Source organism: Octopus sinensis, linkage group LG3, assembly GCF_006345805.1.
Source record: "Octopus sinensis linkage group LG3, ASM634580v1, whole genome shotgun sequence".
Lineage (NCBI taxonomy): Eukaryota > Metazoa > Mollusca > Cephalopoda > Octopoda > Octopodidae > Octopus > Octopus sinensis.
The window spans coordinates 129733420-129760900 of NC_042999.1; the positions used below are offsets into that span (position 1 = coordinate 129733420).

General features: G+C 37.5%; 1 protein-coding gene across 1 annotated transcript in view; it reads left to right on the plus strand.

Annotated features, from left to right (window-relative positions):
- LOC115209530 overlaps positions 1 to 27481 on the plus strand; it is a 158214-nt gene that overhangs the window by 79247 nt on the left and 51486 nt on the right. The window contains exons 25-31 of the mRNA XM_036501317.1: positions 840 to 899; positions 6686 to 6834; positions 10984 to 11077; positions 16088 to 16218; positions 21590 to 21707; positions 22794 to 22888; positions 25965 to 26087. Of these exons, the coding sequence (XP_036357210.1) occupies positions 840 to 899; positions 6686 to 6834; positions 10984 to 11077; positions 16088 to 16218; positions 21590 to 21707; positions 22794 to 22888; positions 25965 to 26087 (770 nt within the window). The remainder of the gene's footprint in view (positions 1 to 839; positions 900 to 6685; positions 6835 to 10983; positions 11078 to 16087; positions 16219 to 21589; positions 21708 to 22793; positions 22889 to 25964; positions 26088 to 27481) is intronic.

The window sequence follows — 27481 nt, forward strand, 5'->3', positions numbered from 1 at the left end:
AACTTATTGGGTTATTTCTGAAAACTTTATCCAAAAAACCTGAAAGTATAGCCTGTGTTGTGTCTGTATCAAAAGATAGTCACTCTTCTGCTTATCATTGAAAAGTGAAGGAAATTGGACTACAATGATTACTTTATGCACTTTTTATATACACTTTATATACCTTGTGCACAATTTTATAGACTTAATACACAACACTCTCACTCTTCCCCTTACTCTCTTTTTCTCTCTCCTTTTTCTTTCACTCTTCACCTTTCTCCATCAACTAATCATGTGAAAGTGTAATAGATGGGCTGAGTAACAGAGAAAAAAACTTAATTCAAAAAAGAGAATTACACATTTCACTCAACACCACCTCTCCCTCTCCCTCCCCATTTCTCCCATCCCTCCTCCTTCAACCGATCATGTGGAAACATTACTGAAGGGCTAAGTAATCGAGGAACAAGCAGAATTATTATAAAATGTTTCTATCTTAGGTACAAAGCCACAAATTTTGGCAGTGGGGGTATGGTTGGTTATATCAGCCTCACTAATTGACAGGTAGTTATTCTTCAACCACAGAAGAGTGTGGAAGATAATGTTAAAGGCTTAAGGCCTCACAACGATGAAGTAAATGGAATGTTGTGTTTATTTTTCCCAAGTGCATTAGCAACATAAATGATATGAAATAGTTTCAACCAGGAATAAAAATCAGGTTATGCACTTAGCTCAGATTTATTCAACAGCATAAATATAGTTGCATAGAAATACAAGTGTCTATTTTTATCCCTTTAGTATTCAAAATAATGGTTTTAAAACAGCTTTTCAAAATGAATAATTTTGCCTTTTTGTTATTGCAGTTGGTACATCTTAGAAGTCGCCTAATTGACAGTTGTTGGGAAGCATCAGTTATTTCAAAAGTAAGTTTCTAGTAGATTTCTGTATGCAAAAAAAAGTACAAAACTATTCTTTTTTTATATTTTTAAGATATATTTTTGTGCAAGGGAATACAGTTAATGTGAAGAATGCAAAATTGTTTTTATTATGTTAATAAAATGTGTATGCAGTTTTGAATGTATAACTAACATTTAATAATATGATATTTAATATTTGAATGATATATCAAGCTAAAATTTGAGCAATATTCTACTTAATTACTAATTGTTGCTTAGAATATTTACCTACTATATGAGTGGGGATGCATAGTTGAAGACTGAATAAGATATGCAACTAAAGACTAAAGTAAAAAACCAAACTTATGTTTATTTAAGGTTTCTGTAAAATGTATAACTAAAGTATGAATTAGATGTGTAACTATGTAACCAAATATTGATTTGTAATGTTGACAAAAGGCTACACAGCTTCAGGAAGGTACATTCAATTAACTTGACCTTTGTACTTGACTAGTATATAATTTTATCAAGTTTGGAAGATTGAAAGTTGATCATGGTGGAATTCAAACTGAGAATGTAAAAGGCCATAATCTAAATACAACTTGGCATTCTATCTATCACTTTGACAATTCAGCTAATCTATCACTCTCCAGCGTAACCAAGTATTAATATGCTAAACAGCCATGCCTATGCCAATATACTTAATATGTAGGGCAGTCGTGGCCATGTGGTCAAGAATTTTGCTTCATGGCTACATGGTTTTGGGCTCAATTTCACTGCATGATGCCTTGAGTATGTATTTTCTACTACAGTCCCAGGTTAATCAGTGCCTTGTAACTGAAATTTGGTAGACAGAAATTGTTCTGAATCTGTGTGTGTGTGTGTGTGTGTGTTAGGTCAAGCATATATCTGTCTAATGGCCAGACTAAGCTGACAACCCCACAAGTGAGGAGGGTGTGTAAACAACCAGCAGGACCCAAAACAAAACCTGTCAAAAGGGCAGAGTCCTTTGTGGACCAACTGACACACACTGCAATTGTGTCCATCTCCACTTGTCAAGGAGTGCAGAACAACCAATCTGTTGTTTCTAGAGAAGGTTCACTTAATTATGCTGCACACTCACTGGTTGTGATTCAGTTGTACAAGCAGGCCAAGCCTGTATCTTCTCAATTTGACCAGTGGAACATTGTCTTCTGGTTTTGTCAGTTGTTTTGTTCATAATATTATCCAGACAATGAATGTCCTAAAAGTGAAGTTTGTTCAGTGTACATTACATCCTCTATAAATATTTTCACCAGCACAGGTACCTTTTGGTTAGCTTGTCGAGTAACCAAAGCAATCTCATTTTCTTTTAGTCCACTTAAATACTGTTGGATTGATATCAGTTTTCTATTTCCAAGATTTAAAAACTTCTTCAGACTGCAAATGGGCAGCAGTTGGAGTATTACAACTCATCTGTAAAAATGAAACACTGCCACTTTTGTTAGTTTCATCATGCAAAAGGTGTAGTATTAGCAAGAGTGGCTGTGAATCTCTGGTTCCTGCATCCTTCATTGTGGTGGTCTTGGTCATCTTTGAAAACAAAGAACAGACTACAGTCAATAAAAAACAGAGGTTCTATCTTGATTGTAGTAACTTTACTTACTTTTAGATTTTGAGAAATATTTGTCAAAATTTAATTCTAACTATATTAACTAAAATTTAATTATTTAATAATTTGACTATTTAATTATGCAATTATCTAATGATGCTGAAGTAGCTTTTGATGGAATTTGATACTCAACTCAAAATCTTCCCCAATATTTATCAAATTGTTTGTTTAATTAATAGCAATTACGCTAAAAATATGATGGTACTTAATCAGTGCAGTCAGTACAGTGTAGTCTAAATACTTGAATGTTTGTTTTTGATCACTTTCAGTCTATGATAGACATGTTACAAACACCTTGTTACTGCAAATGAACCAAGCATTGCAGGTTTACCATAACCATAATTTTAATTCACAGAAAGTATTTCTGCAGCTTCACTTGACAAAACTGAAATCATATGATTAGCTGGAAGCTGTTTATTTTATACTGAATTATTTAAAACTAGTAAAAGTGGGTAATAGGAAGCTGGATTTTCTCATATTGATTTGTGAGTTCAAACTTTCTTCTAGCATTTTATTGTTTCTAGACCAAAAACTTTAGTTTACATTACTTAAATTCATCTAATCACCTGGAAAACCATTTAAGAATGTTCAGTCACAGATCAACTCCTACCAGATGTGGCTCAATCTAGCATTGACTTTAGACTCTGCATCACATACTCTAGATAAAATTTCTGCTGCATACATTTGTGTGTTCATTCACCTATCAAGCCTAAAAAAAATATCCATTTAACTGATTAGTAGATATTTATTCTCCAACATGTTTCAACCAATAGTTGCATAGTTTCCTTCGGCTGTCTCATTTTACCACTATAAAAAATTCTGCTCCTCTGATTTAGCAATCTACATATCTCAAATCACTTAACCTTTCCTCTTCATCCTTACTGTATCACTCCTGCAAAATCACTTCAATCACTTTACTCATTCATTTCTTGCCAGATTTGAATCTCTTGGAATTCTTTTCCAGCCTGAAAATTCCTTACTGACTACAACTTGCTATTATGCAAGCTGAATGAACATAATTTTACCAGTCTACTGAGTTTTTAAAGCTTCTAGCCACTGTCCTTCCTCCTCAAAGTAAATATCCCAAAATAAACCCTGTACAGACCTTATTAATCATTTGTCAATCCCCAGTTTCCACATCGCCCACCAGATAAGGGATCGGGGAACCCTGTGAAAGGTTTTCTCTAAATCCACAAAAGCCTTTATCTTTGGCTAGGTATTTCTCCTGCAGTTGCCATACCAGGAAAATAGTATTAGTGGTGCTTCTACCTGGCACAAAACCAAACTGCATCTCATCTAAGTAGACTCTCTCCCTAATTAGTTTGGCTATGACCCTCTCTGTGACCTTCATCATCTGATCCAGCATTTTGATACTCTTGTAATTATTTCTATCTAAAGTATCACCTTTACCTTTGTAGCAGTTGACTATGGTGCTGCTACGTCAGTCATTTAGTATGACGCTATCATGAACTACCTGGTTTACAATAAGGGTGACTAGGCCATAGCCCACACCACCAGATGTTTTAAGCATCTCAGCAGTGATTCCTGCGGGGCTGGAGGCTTTTCTTGGCTTCATATCTTGAATTGCTTTATCTGCCAGAATGCTTTCTATTCGGATAGCTGGTCCCTCTACTGGATCAACATTTGGCAGGCTCTCCTCCTCCCATTCATTCTCCACATTCAGCAGTCTTTCATAATGGCCCCTCCAAGCATCTTTCTTTTCAGAATTATTAAAAGCAAGTGCACCATCATCCATGCAGACACATTTCTCTCCTGTGACAACACAATTATCTCTCACACACTTTCTTGCAATCTGGAATACCTCATTTCTTTAGTCCTCACGTTGCTGGACATTGGCAAACTTCTTTTCTGCTTCACCCTAGGCTATGTATACCTGTCGCCCAGCCTCCCTCCTAGCTATCTTGTATGGTTCCCTGCTACCTCTACCCTTCCAGGCTTTCCAGGCCTCTCTCTTTGCTCTGATGGCTTTGTCTACTGTATTATTCCACCACTACGTTACTCTGGAAGGGATTTTGCACCATCTTCAGATTTGGTCTGTGGCACTCAGTAAGCTGCCCTGTAAAAATTTCCAGCTACCTTCTATGTCTGAGGACTGTAGTTCCTCCTCCCTCTCATCAAACTTCTTGATGAGTATGCCCCTAAATCTCTGACCATGTAAAGGGTTCTTTAGCTTCCAAATCCTTCTCTTTTGGAACGGCCTGCTTCTTGGCATCCTTCTGGTCTTGAGTCTAAAGTCACTAATGACTAGTCTATGCTGGGGGGTGCATTCCTCACCTGGGAGGGTCTTTGTATTTAAGAGCAACCCTGCGCCCCGCTGTCTGATGAGGATGAAATCAATCTGGCTAGCAGAAACCCCAGATTGATAGGCTATCAAGTAGCTGTGTGGCTTCCTGAAGTTAGTGTTGCAGATTAAAAGGTTGTATGCATCACAGAACTCTAGTAGCCTAGTTCCCTCATCATTCCGGGAACCAATATCATGGTCCCTGTGTACACCAGTGAAGATACCGGATTCCACCCAATTTGCTCATTAAAATCTCCAGCCACAAAGATGAGGTCATTGCCACTCGTCTTTGAGGTAGCCTGTAGAAAGGTATCATAAAAATGGTCCTTCAGATTATTTGGTAACCCTGCTTGTGCAGCGTAGGCAGAGATAATTGTCGTTGTGCTGTTCTACAGGTCTAGCCTGAGATTAAGCACTCTATCGCATACCCTGACAACCTCTATGATCTTATTCACCCATTTCTCCGCAAGGAGTATGCCTACACCCCATACTCCATCCATGTTACCTTGCCAGAAGACTTTATACCTATGTGCCTTGCTTGTGAGGACCCTAGCTGAAGCTCCTCTCCATCTTACCTCTTGTATGCAGCATATGTCAACCCATCTCCTTTCAAGCATCTCTACAATCTCACTAGACCTACCTTTCAATGTGCCTACATTGACAGTGCCAACTCTGAAAACTGGGAAGAAAAGATGGGTGGGGTGAGGTTTGCGGAGGAGAGATGTTATTCAGCACCTGAAAAGAAGAGGGAGGTTGTTGTGTTCGTTTTTTAGGCATGCTTCACCTGTTCTCACTTCCGACCTGACAACATTCAAGCATTCAGGTATGTTAAGATTGTTGCCCCTACTGGAGGTAGGAGCAGGTGTTAGCGTAAGCATAAGCATTATGGTCATCGAATAATGAAAATTTAAGTGGTGTAGCAAAATATGGATATTCAAATGTTAGATTAGGGGGGAGTCAGCTAAAACTGGTTGTGTTTGTCCAGGAAGAGGGGGATTGCAGGTATGATGGAAGGTACCACCAGCGGGGGAGGGTTCAGACAGAGAGAGAGGAAACAAGCTCATCCCTATATACACACAAGCACACCTACACACTGGAACAATCACACATGGACAGCCGAATAACTTTCTGCTTCACTTGATAAGGCCAAGGAAAATTTCTGGGTAGTTGTTGGCATGTTTCTAGATGGAACGAAAATGAAACAAAAGATAGTCTGTTAAGCAGGTGGGCAGATAACCTGGTTGCATTTGTCCCAATAGAGAGAGAGAGAGAAAGAGAGGGAGAGAAGAAGAGAGAGTGCAGGTAATATAAGGAACAGCACCAGTGAGGAGGGGGAATTGAGAGAAGAGATATCTGGTAATGGTGGTGACAGAACTAAACGAAAGATAGCCTGTTAAGTAGGTAGGTGGGTGGGCAGCTGGGCTAGTTGCATTTGTCCCAGGAGAGAGAGAAAGAGTGCAGGTAATATATAGAGAACAGCCTAGTGAGGAGGAGGAGTTGGGAGAATAGACATCATGTAATGGTGGTGGGAAGAGAGAGAGATATCCAGTGTAGATGGTGGGAAGATAGAGATATCCAGTATTGGTGGTGAGGATGGGAAAGGGCGGGCACACTGCGAACAAACAAAGTTTAGTTAGGGGACATAGTAAGAAGGATGAAAATAATGGTAATAAATTAAATTAAACAGACCAAGAAACAAGTAATTATCTTAATGAAATTACACGAGAGACAAAATCAATAATTCATCTACAAAATCAAACTTTCTGTCTTCTATATTTATCATTCAAATTCATCATCAAACAATGTTCTACTAGTATTCTAAAAATATAAATATTTTATGGTTCTTTTTTTTTCTTTCAGTTGTACACAAGCCAGGCTGAAGCACTAGGTCTTGATGAATGCCATTTACATATGCGCAGTATTTATTTTGACCAAGCTAGTTACAAAGAAGATGCTGGTAGACCCCCACCCGGTTATCTTCATGCTTCTATTGATGATTCAGTTGACAGGTAATGAATTAGTTTATTAACTGATAGTAATATGCTGGAGTGGCTAAACCAACAGAACTGGCAAAGTATGAAGCAAATTTTCAGTCTTCAGAACCTCACACTGAATGCCTTGCTGTATTAGATTCATCATTTGCACACTGAGTTCAAATCCTACCATGGTCAACTTTGCCTTTCATCTTTTCAGCCTTGATAAAACAAGTACTAATCCAGAGCAGAAAACTGGCTGAAATATAAGAGCATTGGCCCAGATGTCTTGCAATAATTTGTTCCACTTCTTTTGCATTCTGAGTTCAAATCCTGCCATGGCCTACTTTGATGGGAATGAAATTAATGATATTCTTAAATTTAAATAAATTTAATTTAATTATAAAATTAACAAATTAGGTAATAGACTTATGGCTCATTACTAACAACATTAACTACAATAATAATAAGTGTAGTATAAATAGCAATACTAGAGAGAGGGAACAGTGAAAAACATACTTAAGGTAACCTGATACTAAGCATTAATACTACCACTCACTATTGATCTATGTCTGCACACTGCTAAAATTCTGTGTCATTTTGTTTTTAACCACAAAGAGTTGAAAAGGTCAGGATCTAGGCATTTTTTGGAACAATGACAACACCACAATTATTTTGGATGGACTTGTATTTTATCTGAACAATGTGGTTGAGTTCACCCTGAAGAAGTGGCAACTAACAATAAGTGCACATAATGATGCAAATTTTGCAGTGTGCCTTAGTTAATTACTGCAGAAACATCTGTAAGTGCAGAAATATAAAAAAGGAATTAAATGCTGAATAAAACTAGATATAAATCTCTGTTCTCCTTTATTATAAGTTCATTATTTTCTCTACCAAAAACGTGCAGTCTCTATAGAGACATATAGATTTATCAATGTGAAGATAGACTGAGGTTAATAAATCAAACTAACTGGAGTTTTTATACACACACAGAGGTTAGCCATCATTAATAACAGGTAAATGTGACTACAGTACCCATTTGGATTCCATATCCCTACCAACCAAAATTTGGAAATTCACTTTAATAACATATATATATATATATATCATCATCCTCATCATCATCATCATTGTCGTTTAACGTCCACTTTCCATGCTGACATGGGTTGGACAGTTTGACTCAGGGCTGACAAGCCAGAAGGCTGCACCAGGCTCCAATCTAATCTGGCAGAGTTTCTACAGCTGGATGCCCTTCCTAATGCCAACCACTCTGAGAGTGTAGTGGGTGCTTTTTACACGCCACTGGCACAAGGGCCAGTAAGGTGGTACTGGCATCAACCACGCTTGAATGGTGCTTTTTATGTGCCACTGGCACAGGACCAGTTAGGTTGTACTGGCATCGAACACACTCGAATGGTGCTTTTTACATGGCACTGGCACAAATGCCAATCAGGCGGTACTGTCATTGGTCATATATATTGTCTGAATTTTATAGTGTCAATTATCCATCACGGCTGGCCTTATCAATCGGTTTTGCGTGAAATTATATATTGGAGTGTTAGGCAACAAACCAGTTATATAATATATGCTCATCAGAGATAGCTGACATGGAAGGGGAAAAAGCGATTGCTCTCCACTGTTGCAGGTGGAAATGAGCACAACCAGTGGGCATTTCCTGTGTAAAGGTGGTAGGATGAAAAAAGTTCCAGGCAAGTCAGTTATGAGTCAGTTAAATTTGCTGTTGAGTTGGCAAAAGGAAACTTTGAAGTGGGGAAAAGTTGTATTAAAATTGTGCCCCCGTAAATGGGCAATGCAATATGAAAAAGTTGCCTACAAGGCAGAAGTAACAGCAACAGGACCCAATGGACAATTGAGCTTGTGGAAGTACGTGGGGGCAACAGAAGGCCAATTTAGAACCCACTTTAGCAACCACAAGTCCTCTTTTAACATCCCAGAGAGACAGAACACCACAACCCTAGCCAAGCATGTCTGGGCTTTAAAAGAAAAGCACCACAGAATAAAGCATCAAGAGGAAGATCATAGAAAGATGCAAACCGTACTTCAACAATAGCAGGAAGTGCAGATTATGCCTGGACAAGAAGAGGGTGTTTTTAAAAGGCACCCAACGCCTGGATATTTACCTCAATAGCAGGAGTGAGGTGTTTAATCCTTGTCTACTTGAAAGAAAATACATTTTGTCATACATGCGTGACCCACCATGAATGTAACCACGGGTCCCCTGCCTTGTCGTTCAGCAATTAACCTTCCACCAAGGCCCTTGGGGGTTGGCATAAAGAGATTGACCAAGACACACACCAAAATACCCATCTACACAAATACACATACACACCCATAAGACAGACACCCCGCAGATAAACACCCCTCACCAACCCCAGCACATACTCCCTCATGCATATACAAAACGAACCAACACACACACTATACATTACATACCATACACACTACACCTTATGCATCACATTATACGTCATATATTACATCACATTACACATTACACATCACACAGTAATATATAAAAAACCGCACAACTTTATCCTTTACATGCACCACGCACCCCACTCCCACAGAGAAACCACACAATTTTAATACAACCTTTCTCCACTTCAAAATTTCCTTTTGTGAACTCAACTGCAAACTTAACCAAGGGACATAACTCGTAACTGACTTGCCTGGAACTTTTTTTCATCCTACCACCTTTGCACAGTCGATGCCAACTGGTTGTACTCATTTCCACCTCTAATAGTGGAGAGTGGTCGCCTTTTCCCCTTCCATATCAGCTATCTCTGACGAGCATATATTATATAACTGGTTTGTTGCCTAACATTCCATTATATAATTTCATGCGAAACCGATTGATAAGACCAGCTGTGATGGATAATTAACACTATAAAAGTCAGACTATCTACCCGCTCTACTAACAGTTATATGAATACATCTTCTCCCTAACTTATGGTCTCTTAGACGACTCAAGCAGTATATATATATATATATATATATATATATATATATATATATGTATATATATATATATACGATATAGTGTATATTTAAACACATAAGGAATCCACTTATAGGGATTATACATGCTAGAAAGAACAGCTAGGTTCTATAACCACAAAACCCTAGCTGTTATTTCTAGCATGTAGAATCCCTATAAGTGGATTCCTTATGTGTTTAAATATACACTATATCGTATGACTAATATATAGTCTTTTTGACTAAATTTTTTTACACGTTAGACCACTGGAAATCATCATCATCATCATCATCATTTAGCGTCTGTTCTCCATGCTAGCATGGGTTGGACGGTTCAACTGGGGTCTGTGAAGCTGGAAGGCTTCATCAGGCCCAGTCAGATCTGGCAGTGTTTCTACGGCTGGATGCCCTTCCTAACGCCAACCACTCCGTGAGTGTAGTGGGTGCTTTTTACGTGCCACCCGCACAGGTGCCAGACAGAGCTGGCAAACGGCCATGAACGGATGGTGCTTTATATATATATATATATATATATATGAGTAAATGGATCTTTGCTAGTTTTAATGTGTATCTCAGCTGATCGATCAGGTAGAATATACACTCATTGAATTAGCATGTAAGTGGTTGAATATTCCACACACACACACACAATGCATTTCGACATAATTTCTGTCTACCAAATTCACTCACAAAGCACTGGTTGGCTGATGCCATACTGGGGCACCAGCTTGAGGAATTTTTAGTCGAATGAACCCCAGTACTTCTTCATTTCCCTTCGATATGATTAAATACTATATATATATATATACTGTAAGGATTTTAGTAAAATGAATATTGAAGCCAAGATAGAAAATTGTATTTTGAAAAGACAATATTTTGAAATTTATAAGGCAGTGAGCTGGGAAAAATGTTAGAACGCCGGGCAAAATGCTTAGCAGTATTTCGTCTGTCTTTACGTTCTGAGTTCAAATTCCACTAAGATCAACTTTGCCTTTCATCCTTTCAGGGTCGATAAATTAAGTACCAGTTGCATACTGGGGTCAGACTTATAGACAAGCCCCCTCCCCAAAAATTTTGTGCCTTGTGCCTAGAGTAGAAAAGAATAGAAAATAATATTTTGAGATTTGTTTAAAACACTAATCTATGAACAATGCTAATTATAACAATTTTATCTTCTCATTGCAGATATCTTCCCAAAGTTTTGAATCTAGCTATTTTAGATTATGACAATATAAAACCTGCTGAATTCAGTTTCTCATCTAATTATTCCATTTGTCAGGTGAGATGTTCTCGTGTGTGTGTTTGTTTATGTACATATATTATTTGTTTGTTAGTGTTTGTATGAAACTGAGAATTCCACTGTTTTGGGGAGGATGGACTGGGAGTGATTAGTACAACATTTAGAGGAGAATAGAATGGAGGTGGCAAGTGAAGGGATTAGGGAGTCAGTAACAGAGGTGGAATGAGACAAACCAGCTCTGAGAAGCAAAAGGCACTGTAGTAGTACTAGAAAAGGCAGAGAGGCCAAAAGTTGGATTGTATTAGCAAGTGACTCAGTTGGCCATTTTTGGATGTGGTCCAGGATATTTATGTGCATAACAGCAGCACCAGTCCAGATGTAGGAACAATACTCCATTTTGTATTTTAACCATCTTTGTAGAAATTTAACAATTTGTTGCAGGCACATATTTTATGACCTTGAAAAGAAAGTCAGTAAGAAAATCAGTCTTTTCTATGTCAAGGCTATACATTCAGCAGGAGATTGTGCACTAACCCTTTAACATTCAGACAACTCTGTCAAATGTAATGCTTATTTATTCACATTGGTTTCAATTAATCATGCATTATCTCCTAGTTTCAAGATTTTGAATAGCGTTGTAAAATAGGTGTGAGAGGCCAGTTTGAACATAAAACAAGTAGAATATTTGGGCCAGATATGGCCAGTTTAAATGCTAAAGTGTTAACCTCAGTGACTGTGAACTCTCACATTTGTTGTCATCATCATCATCATCATCATCGTTTAACGTCCGTTCTCCATGCTAGCATGGGTTGGACGGTTCGACCGGGGTTCTGGGAAGCCAGAAGGCTGCACCAGGCTCCAGTCTAATCTGGCAATGTTTCTACAGCTGGATGCCCTTCCTAACGCCAACCACTCCGTGAGTGTAGTGGGTGCTTTTTACGTGCCACCTGCACAGGTGCCAGGCGAGGCTGGCAACGGCCACGGTCAGATTGGTGTATTTTATGTGCCACCGGCACGGAAGCCAGTCGAGGCGGTGCTGGCATCGGCCACGAGTCGGATAGTGCTTTTCACGTACCACCAGACCAGGGATCCTGGCTGGTTCAATTCGATTTCGATTTCGCTTGCCCCAACATGTCTTCACAAGCAAAGGGGGTTGGCATGGGTGCCTGTCGTACGGTCGCATTGGAGTATTTTACGTGCTACGGCCACGAGTCGGATAGTGCTTTTTACGTACCACCAGGCCAGGGATCCTGGCTGGTTCAATTCGATTTCGATTTCGCTTGCCCCAACATGTCTTCACAAGCAAAGGGGGTTGGCATGGGTGCCTGTCGTACGGTCGCATTGGAGTATTTTACGTGCTACGGCCACGAGTCGGATAGTGCTTTTTACGTACCACCAGGCCAGGGATCCTGGCTGGTTCAATTCGGTTTCGATTTCGATTTCGCTTGCCCCAACATGTCTTCGCAAGCATGGGGGGTTGGCATGGGTGTCTGTCGTCGGATGAGGTTCTATATCGACTTCGCTTGCCTCAACAGGTCTTTGTGTCCAAGGGAGGAAAGGCATTCATAAGTGGGCTGGGCTCACTTGTCCTGCCTGGTCTTCTCACGTACAGAATATTTCCAAAGGTCGCGGTCGCTGGTCATTTCCTCAGTGAGGCCTAAAGTTCGAAGGTCGTGCTTCACCACCTCGTCCCAGGTTTTCCTGGGTCTACCTCTTCCACGGGTTCCCTCAACTGCTAGGGATTGGCACTTTCTCACACACCTATCTTCATCCATTCTCGCCACATGACCATACCAGCGCAATCGTCTCTCTTGCACACCACAACTGATGCTTCTTAGGTACAACATTTCTCTCAAGGTGCTAACGCTCTGTCGAGTATGTACACTGACATTACACATCCATCGGAGCATACTGGCTTCATTCCTCGCGAGCTTACGCATGTCCTCAGCAGTCACGGCCCATGTTTCACTGCCATGTAGCATGGCTGTTCGTACACACGCATCATACAGTCTGCCTTTTACTCTGAGCGAGAGGCCTTTAGTCACCAGCAGAGGTAGGAGCTCCCTAAACTTTGCCCAGGCTATTCTTATTCTAGCAGTTACACTTTCAGCGCACCCACCCCCACTACTGACTTGGTCACCTAGATAACGGAAGCTATCAACTACTTCTAGTTTTTCCCCCTGGAAAGTGACGGAAGTTGTTTTCTGCAGATTTTCGGAGGTTAATGCTCCCGAGCATCTGCCACATACAAAAACTATCTTCCCAGTTAGCCTACCTTTGACATTGCTGCACCTCTTATGTGTCCATAGCTTACACTGGGTACATTTTATAGAGTTTCTACCTACACCTTTTCTACAGATCGAGCAGGGCCATCTTCCTGAAGACATTTGTGGATTGTCTACCTTCCTACTTATTAGTACTTTGGTTTTAGCTAGGTTGACTCTAAGGCCCCTTGATTCTAAACCCTCCTTCCACACCTGGAACTTCTCCTCCAGTTCTGATAGTGACTCAGCAATAAGAGCAAGGTCGTCAGCGTAGAGGAGCTCCCAGGGACAGCCTGTCTTGAATTCCTCCGTAATTGCCTGGAGTACTATGATAAATAGGAGGGGGCTGAGTACTGAACCCTGATGGACCCCAACCTCTACTTTGAATTCTTCTGTGTACATGTTGCCAACCCTAACCTTACTTACGGCATCTCTGTACATGGCTTGCACAGCCCTCACCAGCCATTCATCTATCCCTAGTTTCCTCATTGACCACCAGATAAGGGATCGGGGGACCCTATCAAAAGCTTTCTCCATGTCAACGAAAGCCAGGTACAGGGGCTTATCTTTGGCTAGGTATTTCTCCTACAGCTGCCTTACCAAAAATTCTCAGTGAGTGCAGTTTATATTTAAGGAGGATGTGCTAATGTTTTCTTGATACATTCAAAGATTGTGTTTTAGTCACTAAAGAACAAGAAAAGAAGATTGATGACTTGATTCATAGACTTTCAAGGTAGTGTTTAACCCTTTAGCGTTTCAACCAGATATATCTAGTCTAAATATTCTATCTGTCTTTTGGTGAAACTGACCCAATTTGGCCTCTCATACCTATTTAACAATTTAATTTAACAATCATCATCATCATCATCATCGTTTAACATCCGCTTTCCATGCTAGCATGGGTTGGACGATTTGACTGAGGACTGGTGAACCAGATGTCTGCACCAGGCTCCAATCTTGATCTGGCAGAGTTTTTACAGCTGGATGCCTTTCCTAATGCCAACCACTCCAAGAGTGTAGTGGGTGCTTTTATGTGCCAGTCAGATGGTACTGGCAACGGCCACGCTCAAATGGTGTTTTTTTTTATGTGCCACCTGCACAGGAGCCAGTCCAGCAGCTGGCAACGACCTCACTCAAATTTTTTTTCACGTGCCACCTGCACAAGTGCCAGTAGGGTGAAGCTGGTAACAATCACACTCAAATGGTGCTTTTTACGTGCCGTAATTCTAAAAATAAGCAATCACAACATCAAAATCTCAATGCTACGAGATGTATGATTAATTTAAAACAATTTGAATAAATAAGCATTATATTTGACAAAGTAATCTGAATGCTACAGGGTTAAAGTGATGGCCTTTCAGAGATTACAGTGATGGGAAAAAGCTTCCCTGGTTTTAGGAGTGGATGACTTTCTCCTGGCATTGTAGGCTGTATTCTTTGCCTGAACTGCTGCAGTGCAGTATCAAGTGAATCTCTTAAAGGATTTTTGGACTCTGAGTTTTGGTCTCCCACCTTGCTGTTGCTGATGACTTGGTGGTGAAGCCAAGGATAGTTAACAAAGAACAGGTGGAGCTTTGCTATATGATGTTTTGGTACAGCTAATTTGGTTCTGCCTGCTTGGTGTTACAGATTTAACTCTCAACTGATTGAATCTCAGATGTTTTGTCCCACAAGACCTTTACGTGCCTCGAAAATTTCTGTTATGTGAAGAGAGATAACTTCATTTTAACTATTCCAGTTGATTAAATTCTTTCTCTCATACACTCTATTTCTCTCTCTTTCTTACACACACACACATGCACGCACTATATGTGTATGTGTTTTTTCTTTATGCTTATGTGAAGAGGAGATGCATTTGTAACAGTTTTTCTTGCTCTTTCTCTCTCTTTTTCTCTCTCTCTCTTTCTCTGCTTATGTGTGTGGGCATATTTCTCTGTTTGTGTATCTGTGTTTTTTTCTTTAATGTGTATGTGAAGAGAGGCCATGTTTGTAGCAGCTGAGATCATTTAATATTTCTCTCATTTTCTTGCTCTCTGTGCTTAGGTGTACGGGCATATTCCTTTATTTGTGTATATGTGTATGTGTTTTATTTCTATTTGCATATGTGAGAAGGGGACACATTTGTAGCAGCTGTACCAAAAAGTACTGGTACCATAAAAGCCATTTCCAAAATGGGCACAGTATTCAGTCAACTGTGCCAAATCACTTGTGTCCAAATGGCTGTGTCCTGCTGTTCAATTCCATGGAGTTTGTCTAATCAACTGACTTGAGTTCCCTAAGTCCAGGAAACGAACGCATTGTATAGTAGGTGATGTGTGGCAGGTTATCATGATAAGGTAGCAATATCTAGCACCTGCACATCTAAACGAAAGAACATATCAACACACAGACATGTCGATTAAAAAATTACTTGGATAAATACTAGAGCCAGCATTACTGTTACTACCAGAGCCTCAAATTGAAATGCTGCAAACTGGTGGATTAAGGAGGCAATCCTCATCCAATCCACTATCAATAGCAAACAGGACTTGTACAAATCACATTGGCTAAACTAGCCACTCTCACTGGTTCTTCCCATACAACACAAAATACAAATGTACTCCCTTTGCACTTCACACAGGCATGGCTTCTTCTTGACTTACTCTTTGACTAAGGTCATTTCTAGCTGAAATAATCAAGATACTTAAATGTCTTATTCTTATTTGTATTCTTATTTGTAATTTATTCTCAGCTGCTTCGCCATGGCTTTCTAAAATTTATATATCAATGTATACGTTTTTATTAGCTACTAACTACTGAAGGATTAAAGAAAATGCAGCTGGTTTTAAAGTGTCAGCTTTGTCATCAGAATGCTATGATTGCTTCGATTCTGCAAGTTTCCAATTGTAACAATTTATCTTCCATTCAGGAAATTGAGTGAGTAATTCATTCTTCTCACTGCCATATCTCAAACACTTCTTCAACTTCTAATATTTTTTTACAGTACTTTTCACATTCCCATATATGTTACTTTTAAAGAAAAAATGGATCAATTTGGCAATTTTCTATACTCCAAGAGACCGACATTTATTTGTGTAAATATATAGAAAAAATGTGGAATCCACATGCTGTAGCAAAAACAACGAAAAAATGTGGAATCCACATGCTGTAGCAAAAACAACCAGTCTAGGAGAACAGTAAAACTAAGTAGAAACTTATTCAGGATAGAAATGGTGTTTTAGGCCTACCACACAGATAACCTTTTTAAAGCCAATGGCATGAGAAAATGTACCCAATCTATATTGTAAAGTGGTTGGGATTCAGCCATAAACCCTATACCAAAAGATGCACATGACAGGCACAAAAACAAGGATTGGGCCTTTTTTTCAGTTGCGTTTTGTGTTATATGATGATGCTATATATCTTATATCAGGAATAATTGCATTGGCTACAGTGAAATTTCTGTTGGTAGCTCATAAAGAAAACTATTCCAGTAATACTTTAAGACGTACAAAGCAAGTAAAAACTTTTACTGTCTGAAAATATCATTGACTAAAGTCATGTTGCCTACAAAAATGTATGATGTCTACAATTCCTGTGCCCTTTTTCAGTGATACTTCTAAATAGCTATGTATTTTACTTGTACTGAGAAAAATTCTTAATATATTTTTACACAAAGGGTAGATTGTGTGTATGACCCGATGTACCTCATTTTAAAGATTGAACCAATTGGATCATGTTTATATTTTTCTGATGCCCATCGTTCCTTTTACTGTTTTGATCTATTATCACAATGTGTTAGTTTTAATATATATCCAAATCAAACTATTCTTCAAGTTTACATAGTTGTGTCTTCCAATTATCTATCTTTTATCTTTTACTTGTTTCAGTCATTATTCTGTGGTCATGCTGGGGCACTGCCTTGAAGAATTTTAGTCAAACAAATCAATCCCAGTACTTTTTTTTTTAAGCCTTGTAATCTATTGGTTTCTTTCCCTGAATTGCTAAGTTACAGGGATTACCAGTTGTCAAGCAGCGGTAGGAGATAAACACAGACATAAAAGTGTGTGCACATACACACACTCACACATATTTATATATGTATATACTAGCAGTAATACCCGTCGTTGATTGGGTAATTACTTTTACAGCTTCTCGGACCGAGAAGCTAGGAAAATGGTTATATCATAGAGAAGAATAGCTTTACAGAATCCAGATGACTGCAATGGCACTAAAAAGGCTACAGTTTAAGTGGAACATCATTGTTCATATAGAAAAAGCATTGCATGTCGTGTGTTTCTTTGGTGTTCGTTTTTTGACGGTCTTTTTTTTAATACAAATTTTTTTTGGTTAGGAATATCAGTAAGTAATAGTGAAATGAAATTACTAATGCTGTGTCAGTGCACAATTAGTGTTGTACCATTGCATAGTTTTTGTTGATACAAATTAGGTAATTGCATGATAGAAAATTTAGAAAAAGCATAGTACATCATGCATTTGTTTGGTGTTTGACAGTCTATTTTTAGTAGACATTTTTTGGATTAGGAATATCAATAAGTAATAGTGAAATGAAATTACAAATGCTGTGTCCTGTCAGTGTTATTTCTGAAATTCCAATGCTATATTACAGGAATGGAAGGCAAGGCAACAGTAAGTAATATTCCAATGAAATTATGAATGCTGTGTCCTGTTAGTCATATTTAGGTTTACTCGTCTTGTATGTGTGTATTATATAAGAAAAAATATGTAATAATTGGAGTAGAAAAAAGATGGATTTCATCTACAAACAAGTTCAAGTTGCAATCCAGCAACTTTTAGTGTTTGGTCCTGACTTTTATTAATGCTCATGGCAAAAGAAAGTGGGATAGGAAACTGTAAGGGGTTAAATTTGAATGGGACATTAGATGGTATAACTGGTATGTGAGGAAAGAAGACAGTGTTACGTTTACCACAACCAGTGAGAATATTTGCCTCAATGCAGTTTGTCATAGGTTTGTGCACAATTAGTGTTGCCACCCCCTTGAACCATTTACTTTCACTTTATGGGACAAACAAACACACAAACGGACAGAATCTCTCTTTTATATACATATAGATATATAAAATATGTACAATGGGCTTCTTTCAATTTCCATCAACTAAATCCACTTACATGTCTTTGATCAGTCCAAGGCTACAGTAGAAAATTTGCCCTAGGTACAATGCAGTGGGACTGAACCCAGAGCCATGTGGTTGGGAAGCAAATTTCTTACCATGTAGTCATACCTGCACCTATGTATATATAGGATTTCTGATTTCTAATTATTTTAAATTTAAACATGTTTAAGACATGAAAATTGGATGAAAGGAATTCTGCTTTCTATCACACATGTAGCTATTGGTATTGATATTGATGGCTTTATTATGGCTATTTCATGATATATAGCAGTTCTAATGTTACAGATACTCTGGCTTCTGAGAAGGAATAGTTTTGATATACCTCTGATTCTTATATTGCAAGTGTTTATGTTAGAGTCATAGTTTAGTAAATGTTTCATCTCAAAGACATTGAAAGAACATAGTAATGAAAGGTTTTGTGATTACTGATAATGAAATTGTTGATGGATCTAGTAGAGATTATAGTTGTTTTTTTATGGGTTTTTTTCTTCAGAATCTACACTGATGTCATAGATATAGATTCTGAATCAATTGTCTATTGTAATTTTATAATCCTACAAAAACCAATTCTACAAAACCAATATCTGCCCAAGTTTAGTTAAATAGTTAAGCAACAAAATTTTGCTTCAAAACTTTGTATGACCTTTTAAATATCATAATTTATCTAATTCTTACATACTTTATATCTATATCATATAATAATAATAATAATATAATAATAATAATAATAATAATATTATTATTATTAGATAAGACACAACACACACACTAGATAAGACAAAACACACACAAATGAAAGAGAAAATAAAAAAAGAATATTATAGACGAGTTAGATCAATACTAAAAACAGAGCTCAATGCTAAAAACAAGATAATAGGTATCAACACTTTAGCTGTCCCAGTTATAAGTTACAGCTACAATATCCTTAACTGGACACGAAATGAACTGACCAAAATAGATAGGAAAACAAGAAAAATAATGACAGGATCTAGGATGCATCTGACATAGAAAGACTATATATACAACGTATAGAAGGTGGTAGAGGCCTTATACAGCTGGAAAACTACTATAAAATAACCACCATAGGACTGCAAAAATATCTACTTCAGAAGGAAGGAAAACTGATCCAGATAGCAGCAAAACACGAGCAAAACAAAAAACTGTTCTCAGTATTTAAGGAAGCTGACAAATACAAACAAGAAATCATACCACCTAATAAACATGAAGAAGAAGAAGAAGAAGATGAAGAAACAACAAAAGCTATAAAACAAATGAAATCCAAACTAAAAGTAGAACAGCAACGAACCATGATAAAACGATGGCAAGAAAAGCCCCTTCATGGTAAATACTGGACTAAACTAAATGCAAAAGAAATAGACAAAGAAAAATCCCAGCAATGGTTGAGAAGCTCAGGACTCAAAGCAGAAACAGAGGGATTTTTAATTGCAGCACAATACCAAAGCCTCCCCACCAGAAATTACCAAAAACATGTAATGAAAAGAAATATTACAAGTAACTGCAGAATATGTGGAGATGGACAAGAAACAATAAATCATATTATCTCTAGCTGCCCAGTCCTGGCTAAGAAGGAATATATTCACAGACATGACAGAGTTGGAACCTACATACATTGGAAGCTATGCCAACATTATGGAATAACAACAGAAAAAAGATGGTATAGGCACACACCAGAAAAGGTCACAGAAAACGAGAAAGCAACCATACTCTGGGATATGCCGATACACACAGATAGAGAAATTAAGGCCAACAGACCAGATATAGTTGTCAGAGATCATGAAGAAAAAAAATGCTTTCTAATTGATGTATCAATACCGGCAGATGACAATGTGTCTCTAAAAGAAATGGAGAAACTCTCAAAATACAAAGACCTGGAAATAGAGGTAACTAGAATGTGGAATCTGAAAACAGAAACAATTCCTATCATAGTAGGTGCATTAGGCATGATAAAAAAATATTCAGACAAATACATAACAAAAACACCAGGACTTACAAACACATATAACATACAGAAAATTGCACTACTAGGCACTGCACACATCCTACGCAGAACACTTTCCATACAATAACCATCAGAGCATCACAACAAATCACAGCACATACCCAAGGCACACAGAGCTGCGCTCGGTAGTGAAGTGAAAGCATGCTATAAAAATAAAACTACTGAATAATAATAATGAAATTATTGTATACAGTGCTCAGGTGCACTACAGCTTGTCAAAAGTGTGTATGACACATATGCAGTAATATACAAATGTCTGGAAAATGAACAGTGTATGAGTCAGATATAGGCTTGCATGTGTATAGAGGGGAGAAAATCAGGTGTAGTGTTGGCGAATCTCAGGAAGCATGGAAGTTTTGAAGGATGCAGTGCTCCGACAACTAACAACTGATGCCGGCAGTTTGTTCCATGCTTCAGTAACCCTTAACATGAAAAAATGTTTCCAAAAGTCATGGGAGCTGTGCTGTTTTCTGACTTTGTAAACATGTCCATGAGTCAAGTTTCAAAAGGTGCTCAGAGTTATTGTTAGTAAGATGGTTAATAATTTTATGGGTGTCTGCCAAGTCAGTTGCCAGATGTCAGAGTTTCAATGTATCCATGCCCAGGGAAGTAAGGCATTCAGAATATGGCAGATGCCTGATGGAGGGTATTCTCTTGGTTGCACATCACTGAACAGTTTCCACATGATTAATATCCTGGGCAAGATAGGGGTTCCAGACAGTGATGCAAATTCCAGGTGAGGCCACACCATAGCTATATGTAGCCTCAAATAGATAGCCAGAGAGTGGCTCACAAAGGACTTGGTAAGTGATGCCAAGACACCTTCAGCCTTCTTGGCAATTTTAGCAATGTGTTTTGTCCAACGCAAATTGCTGTCGACAATGTACACTTTATATAACAGTTTCAGTTACAATTAAAGCAAACAAAATTTTCAGCATTTTATTCCTATAGTATACATATTTTCATTAACCATGTTTAGAAGACAAACTACATTAAGAATATATTTTTTTGTATTTTCCCTTTGCTTCAGTTGTATCTAAATTATATGTTCTATTCATGTATAATCATATTTGTCAATTTGTCATGTATTATTGTATTATTACATTGTAACTTACTGTACTATTCCCTTAGTCAAAAGAATCAAGTGCAACCCAATGAGAAGACTTGTAAATTGAGTGAATCCAAAGCTAGTGTTACTCCTCAGAAAACTGTCTTTTCTGAATCATTTGTCTCTGTCCAGTTTATCAAGGTAACATTTTTTTTTTTGCCCTATTGTTTTGTACATGTCTATTGTTTTAGAAATCTTGTCAAAAACCTTTTTAAAAATTGAGGAAAGCCAACAAATATTAGTTTTGAAAACTTCTGTCTTGGAAAAAAAGTTTTCTTTAATCATTTTTTAAAACACAAAAGCTTTTTTTATTATTTTGGATATTGGATCATTGATGAAGTATTTTCTCTTATATTTTGAGTCTCAGATTCCACAGTCTTTGACAAATTTCTTCACTTTTCTTCACCCAGTTGTTATCTACATTCAACCACAACTGAATATATTTTGTTTGGATTATTATTCTATGACAATTTTGATAAAAAAACTTATTTAAGAGGCAGTTATTAAAGAATATTAAAAGGATGCTTTGAGTTTTACCAACTTATATATTTTTGATTATTACAATAAAATTGAATATATTTTATATTATATAGTTAGTATGATTTTGAAATATAGAAATTATTATCATTTTAGAAGTTAGTGTTTGTCCTCTATTAGTATATAAACTAAGTTCCTCCAATTTTCTAGTCATTTCTCTAATTACATGTGCATATTGTGTTTCTTCATTACATATTAATAATGACTTTATAAAGTTTGAGAGCTTGTCTGTAAATCCAGTAATAAATGGCATCTTCACCAATCCACATCTTTAAACAAGAAGTTTTTGATGTTTCTGTTTTGATTCTATATCTTCTGTATTTTGAGTATATAACAATAAGAATTAAGCATAAATCACTATTAGAAAGTATATTTATGGCAAAGTATAAATATTAATTAAAATTAATGTTGTGGCTGTTTTTATTACCATTTATGAATAACTAAGTAGTTGAATCTAAAACTACAAACTATTGTTACTGACAAAATTTTCTAATAACCTTTCTCAAGCTATACAATATTTTCTCTATGTAATTTCATATGCTTTGAAGATTCTAAATGTACAGACAATTCTTGAGTTGGTTTCAGTTTTTTAATGTTATCCATTCTATTTCTGTTGCATTTATTTTAAAGCTCTACTCACTCACCAATATATCACTTTTGCGATTTTTTTGTTTCTTTTCTGCTTGTTAGACTGCATTTCGAGACATTATGCTGAATAAGTATACCAAGAAAATAGAATCAACGCCTCATTTCAGTGGATCAAGGGAATATAATAAATTTAAACAGTTTGTATTTTTAATTTCTTGACTCAAAGTTTAATTTTTTGCTTACTTTTATTATTTCATGATTGTATATTTCCAATATTAACAGTCAATAAACTAGAATACTAAGTGACTTGAGCAATGTAAGCTGCTTTCCTTCAAGGCAAAAATCTTTTTTCTATATTCTATAGAAGAATCACAATTACTCAAGTTGATGGCATCAAACTATAGACCAAAAAGTTAATAGTTTGCATTATGCCACAGGTGCTGCATTCTTTCTCATGGCTAAGATATTTAACTTACTGATCAATCTAGCTTATTATAAAAGTGGGTAACTTTATAATTAAGGTTTTATCTGAGGATTGTTCTAAGTTAACATTTTCCTATGGTTCTGGAGAAGTCAGTGTCATTTTCAAATAAAAGACCCCAGTTGTTTGATGGCTGATATGTAACTCTCCATTAGGAGAGTTACATATCCTTAGGAATGGTCCTTCTTGACAAATGGTGATGTCTCCTCATCTTTCTCATTTATAACTTCTCTTATGACTGATAAGGCTAATCACGAAGTCACAATGATGAAGAAACCTGTGTCAAGAACTTCTGGGAAATGAAGAAGATACATCAGCTCCAACCACCTGTACTTAGCCTTCAAGCAAATGTCCCAAAGAAAAGCAGAATGTCCAGGGTGCTAGGTGTCATGCCAGTAGCAGTAAGCTGTCAGTTCCTTCATATATGCCACTGTCTTGAAGTCATTATTTCATATCAAATTAGGTCTTCAAACCAGCCCACTTGACCCACTGTCAGCTAGGTACAAATAAGTTCACTACTTAAAACATAGAATACAAGGATTCAGAACAAAGACTGCAAAATATTTTGTCCAACACTTTCACGTTTCCTTCAATCCACTACACCAGACTCTGGTACTTTATGTTATCAGTGCTGAAAGGAGGAAAGATGGAGTTGACTTTAGTGGTATTTGAATTCAAAATACAATGAGTTAGAACAAATCCACCAACAACTGATTATCTACAAGGGATTCTACAATGGTGACATTCTTCAGAAAATATATAATGTGATTTTAGAATAGACTGTCTTTTCAAGACTGACACATCAGTCTCTCTACTCTTGAAAAGAGAGCCTATTCTAAAATTCACAATTTGAACAAACATAGGTTTATGATGGATGAAGTGGAAAGGAAGTTTCAGAGAGCTTCAGTAATGGAGAGGGAGTTCTAGGAAAACTATTTTGTTGGAATCTGAGATTTGGTTCATGGTTAGAATGACAAAAGAATGAAAGAAAAGTGTGTCAGGTGGAGCCTGTTTAGAAGAGATTTGCAGCTAACTTTATCAGAAATGCAGTGGTTATTGTAGTCATAGTGATGCAGAGGGAAGAAATTACAAATCTGTAAATAAGTGATTGTAATGTTTTGGTGAGTAACCTTTTCAATTATTTGAATGGTTTTCTTGTTGATGAAATCTAGATTTTTCATGTACGTAACTACAACACTGTTCAAGATTTGGCAGCAGTACTCCTGTGTGGTAACACTTGATCTTTGTTGATAGACAGCAACTGATCAGGATAAAGTATTTTCTGGTTCTGACGGAAAGCCTAGTTTATGTGATCTAGTTTTGGCAGTGAGATTGCAATGAGAGATCATCATAATTTGTGAAGACAGGAATGTTTATAGTGACTTAAAGGATTTTGTGTATGTGTTCTTGTGTAAAGAATGTTATACAAGATTGTTTTTTTGACATGTGTAGTAATTGTGTCTTTGTGTTGTTGGGGGAAATTAAGTTGTAACTCTATTGAAGAATGTTTTTGTGGTATATATTTATAAAGGACATTGATGTGGAATGCTAAGTGTATAGTTTATGAATAGATGATTCATGTGTGTAGAAAGTAAATGGAAGAATGGGATATTAGAATGACAAAAAAATCATTAATGTCTAAAAGAGAAAGCAATGGAAGTAACCCAATATACAAGAGTCAGTAGATTATGGTTTGGAAGAGCACTGTAAGCAGATAGCACAATGGTGTAGTTGTACAGGAAATTATCAATCCAAGAGTGGAGAGGCACTTGGAATTTATAGGCAAGCAAGACAGTTGTGTAATGGAAAGGAAAACATGAGCAAATAGATGGAAAATTATGGAGAGCAGACAGAAGGAGAGAGTGAAAGGGAGAGAGAGAGAGAGAGAAGGCTTAATGAGAGACTGAATTGGAGGTGACTTCTTTGGCCAAACAGGCATTTTCATTGCCTTATCCTATAGACTATAGTACACAAGTTACCTATTTTCAAAAATTTATTTATGACAAGTGAAGTTGAATGGAGCATTAATACTAACCTGTCGTTGTGACATTATTTCACAAAGTAACTTTGTAGGTACATTTCTCCATTTAAGAATTTTTAATATTGAAAGAACCTGTCGAAGAGGTAGACCCAGGAAGACATGGGACAAGGTGGTGAAGCATGATCTTCAAACATTGGGTCACAAAGAGGCAATGACTAGTGATCAAGACCTTTGGTGATATGCCATACTTGAAAAGATCCACCAGCCAATTGAAATCATATGTGTGGCCAATGCTGGTGTCACATAATTGGCACCTGTGCCAGTGGCAAGTAAAAAGCACCTTTCAAGCATTGGACCTCGTGAAATTGTAGTCATGGCAGATACTGGTGTCGTGCAACTGGCACCCATGTCAGTGGCACATAAAAGCACCCATGACACTCTTAGAGTGATTGGTGTTAGGAAAAGCATCTAGCTGTAGAAACCATGCCAAATCAAACTAGAGTTGGTGCTGCCCCTCAGCCTATCAGCCCTGGTCAAACCATCCAATCCATTCCAGCATGAACAACAGACATTAGATGATGATGATGGTGGTATCATCTATATTAATCTGAAATGTCCCATATCTTTTTGAAATATTATTATGCTCTCTCTCTCTCTCTCTCTTTCACATATACATGAGCGCACACATTGCCTATGATATTTTTCATAACTTTCTCTTTCTTACTCAAACTTTTCTATGTTTTCAAAGAGATATTTCCAAGTTGTCATTTTGATTTAATTTATATTTCTCAATAATATATTCTACATACAGTGATCTTATATCTGAAGCATGCAATTCTACAGCAACAAACATATCACAGTATTTACTGAGAAGTCAAATTATTGGAATCTATAAATATATCTCGCAGGCATTGGAAGACTTTTCACCAATAAGGTAATTAAACAAGTTGTTTTTGCACAAAGTTTTTGTTAAAAAGTCAATCTAAGAACAAAAATAGTTGAAAAACTTGAAAGATTGGATGAAGTAAGTGATAGAATAGAAATTAGATTTACAGAAAATGGAAGAAGTTTAGTGAATTTCGATGACTGAGGGTTTATTTTCCTTTTTCTTCAAAGATAAACTGTATGTAACTTGTGAAAATGTAAAAACGTTTTCCTCTAACCACTTCATTAGGCACAGGAGTGGCTGTGTGGTAAGAAGCTTGCTTCCCAACCACATGGTTCTGGGTTCAGTCCCACTGCATGGCACCTTGGGCAAGTGTCATCTACTGAAAGGTAGGAGAGTCCAGTTTGCTGGACATTGTTGTAGAGCTGAAAAAGAGGTAATTTCTACTCTTCACCTCTGGAAGCCATCTACTCGCAATACCAGAGGGTGCACACTCTCCTACCCTGATGTAATCTCCAGGGATACAGGCATCCAGCAGCAGGACCTCCGTAATGCCATGATGGACCGTGAAGTCTGGCGTAGCATGGTAAATTCCATTGTCTCGACCACGATCGAACAATGATGATAATGATGATAGTAAGAAACTTTAAAAGCTGAACAGTAGAAAGTCTTCAAAGAGGAAACCCTCCTGATGTTAATATTTCAGCCCTTAACACTTTACACTCTAAGTATGTTTGGCCACATCCAGATAATAAACTCCTGGATTCCCCTCTGGTGTCACATTCTCTGCTATTGTCTGCATAGTAATCTTCCTGAGTGGTTAAGGTGCCCTGGAGCCAAGGGCACATGGGTGGTTAAGGTGCCTTGGGTGTCATAATCACTTCAGTATGAAATAGCAGTTGAATATAGGGTAAGTTATAACTTCTGAAATCCACTTCCATTCCTCTTTGACCATATGAAGTTGGAACTCTTCTCTGTTACTTTCACTATTGCCTTATAAGCCCTGGTTCTCTTTTTCCCAGAAATTGAGTGTCATATCATGTGATCATAGGCAGCTTTGCCCATAATCCTTCTCGTTCCCACTCCCATGACAAGGACTTAACCAGATTTACCCCTATCTAATGGCTAAACTGCCATATTTTTCAGTCTTGTACATGTGGGTGTCCTCCAGTCTGCTGTTACATTCATGTGAGATCAATCAGAATCAATTGTTTTGATGAAAGTGAGTTGAGTACAGTGTCTAGTCTCATACCACTCTTGTTGATAATGCTGGATGATTTTTCCACTTTGGAACGTCTGCTGTGCACTCTGTCATCCACTCCATCCAGTAGACCCTGCTTCCATGACCCACTTGGCACAGCAGTTCCAAGCAACAATTTGTTTTACCCCCGCTGTGTAGAACATTGATGGAACTGCCAATGGTGTCGTCATTTCTCTTGCAG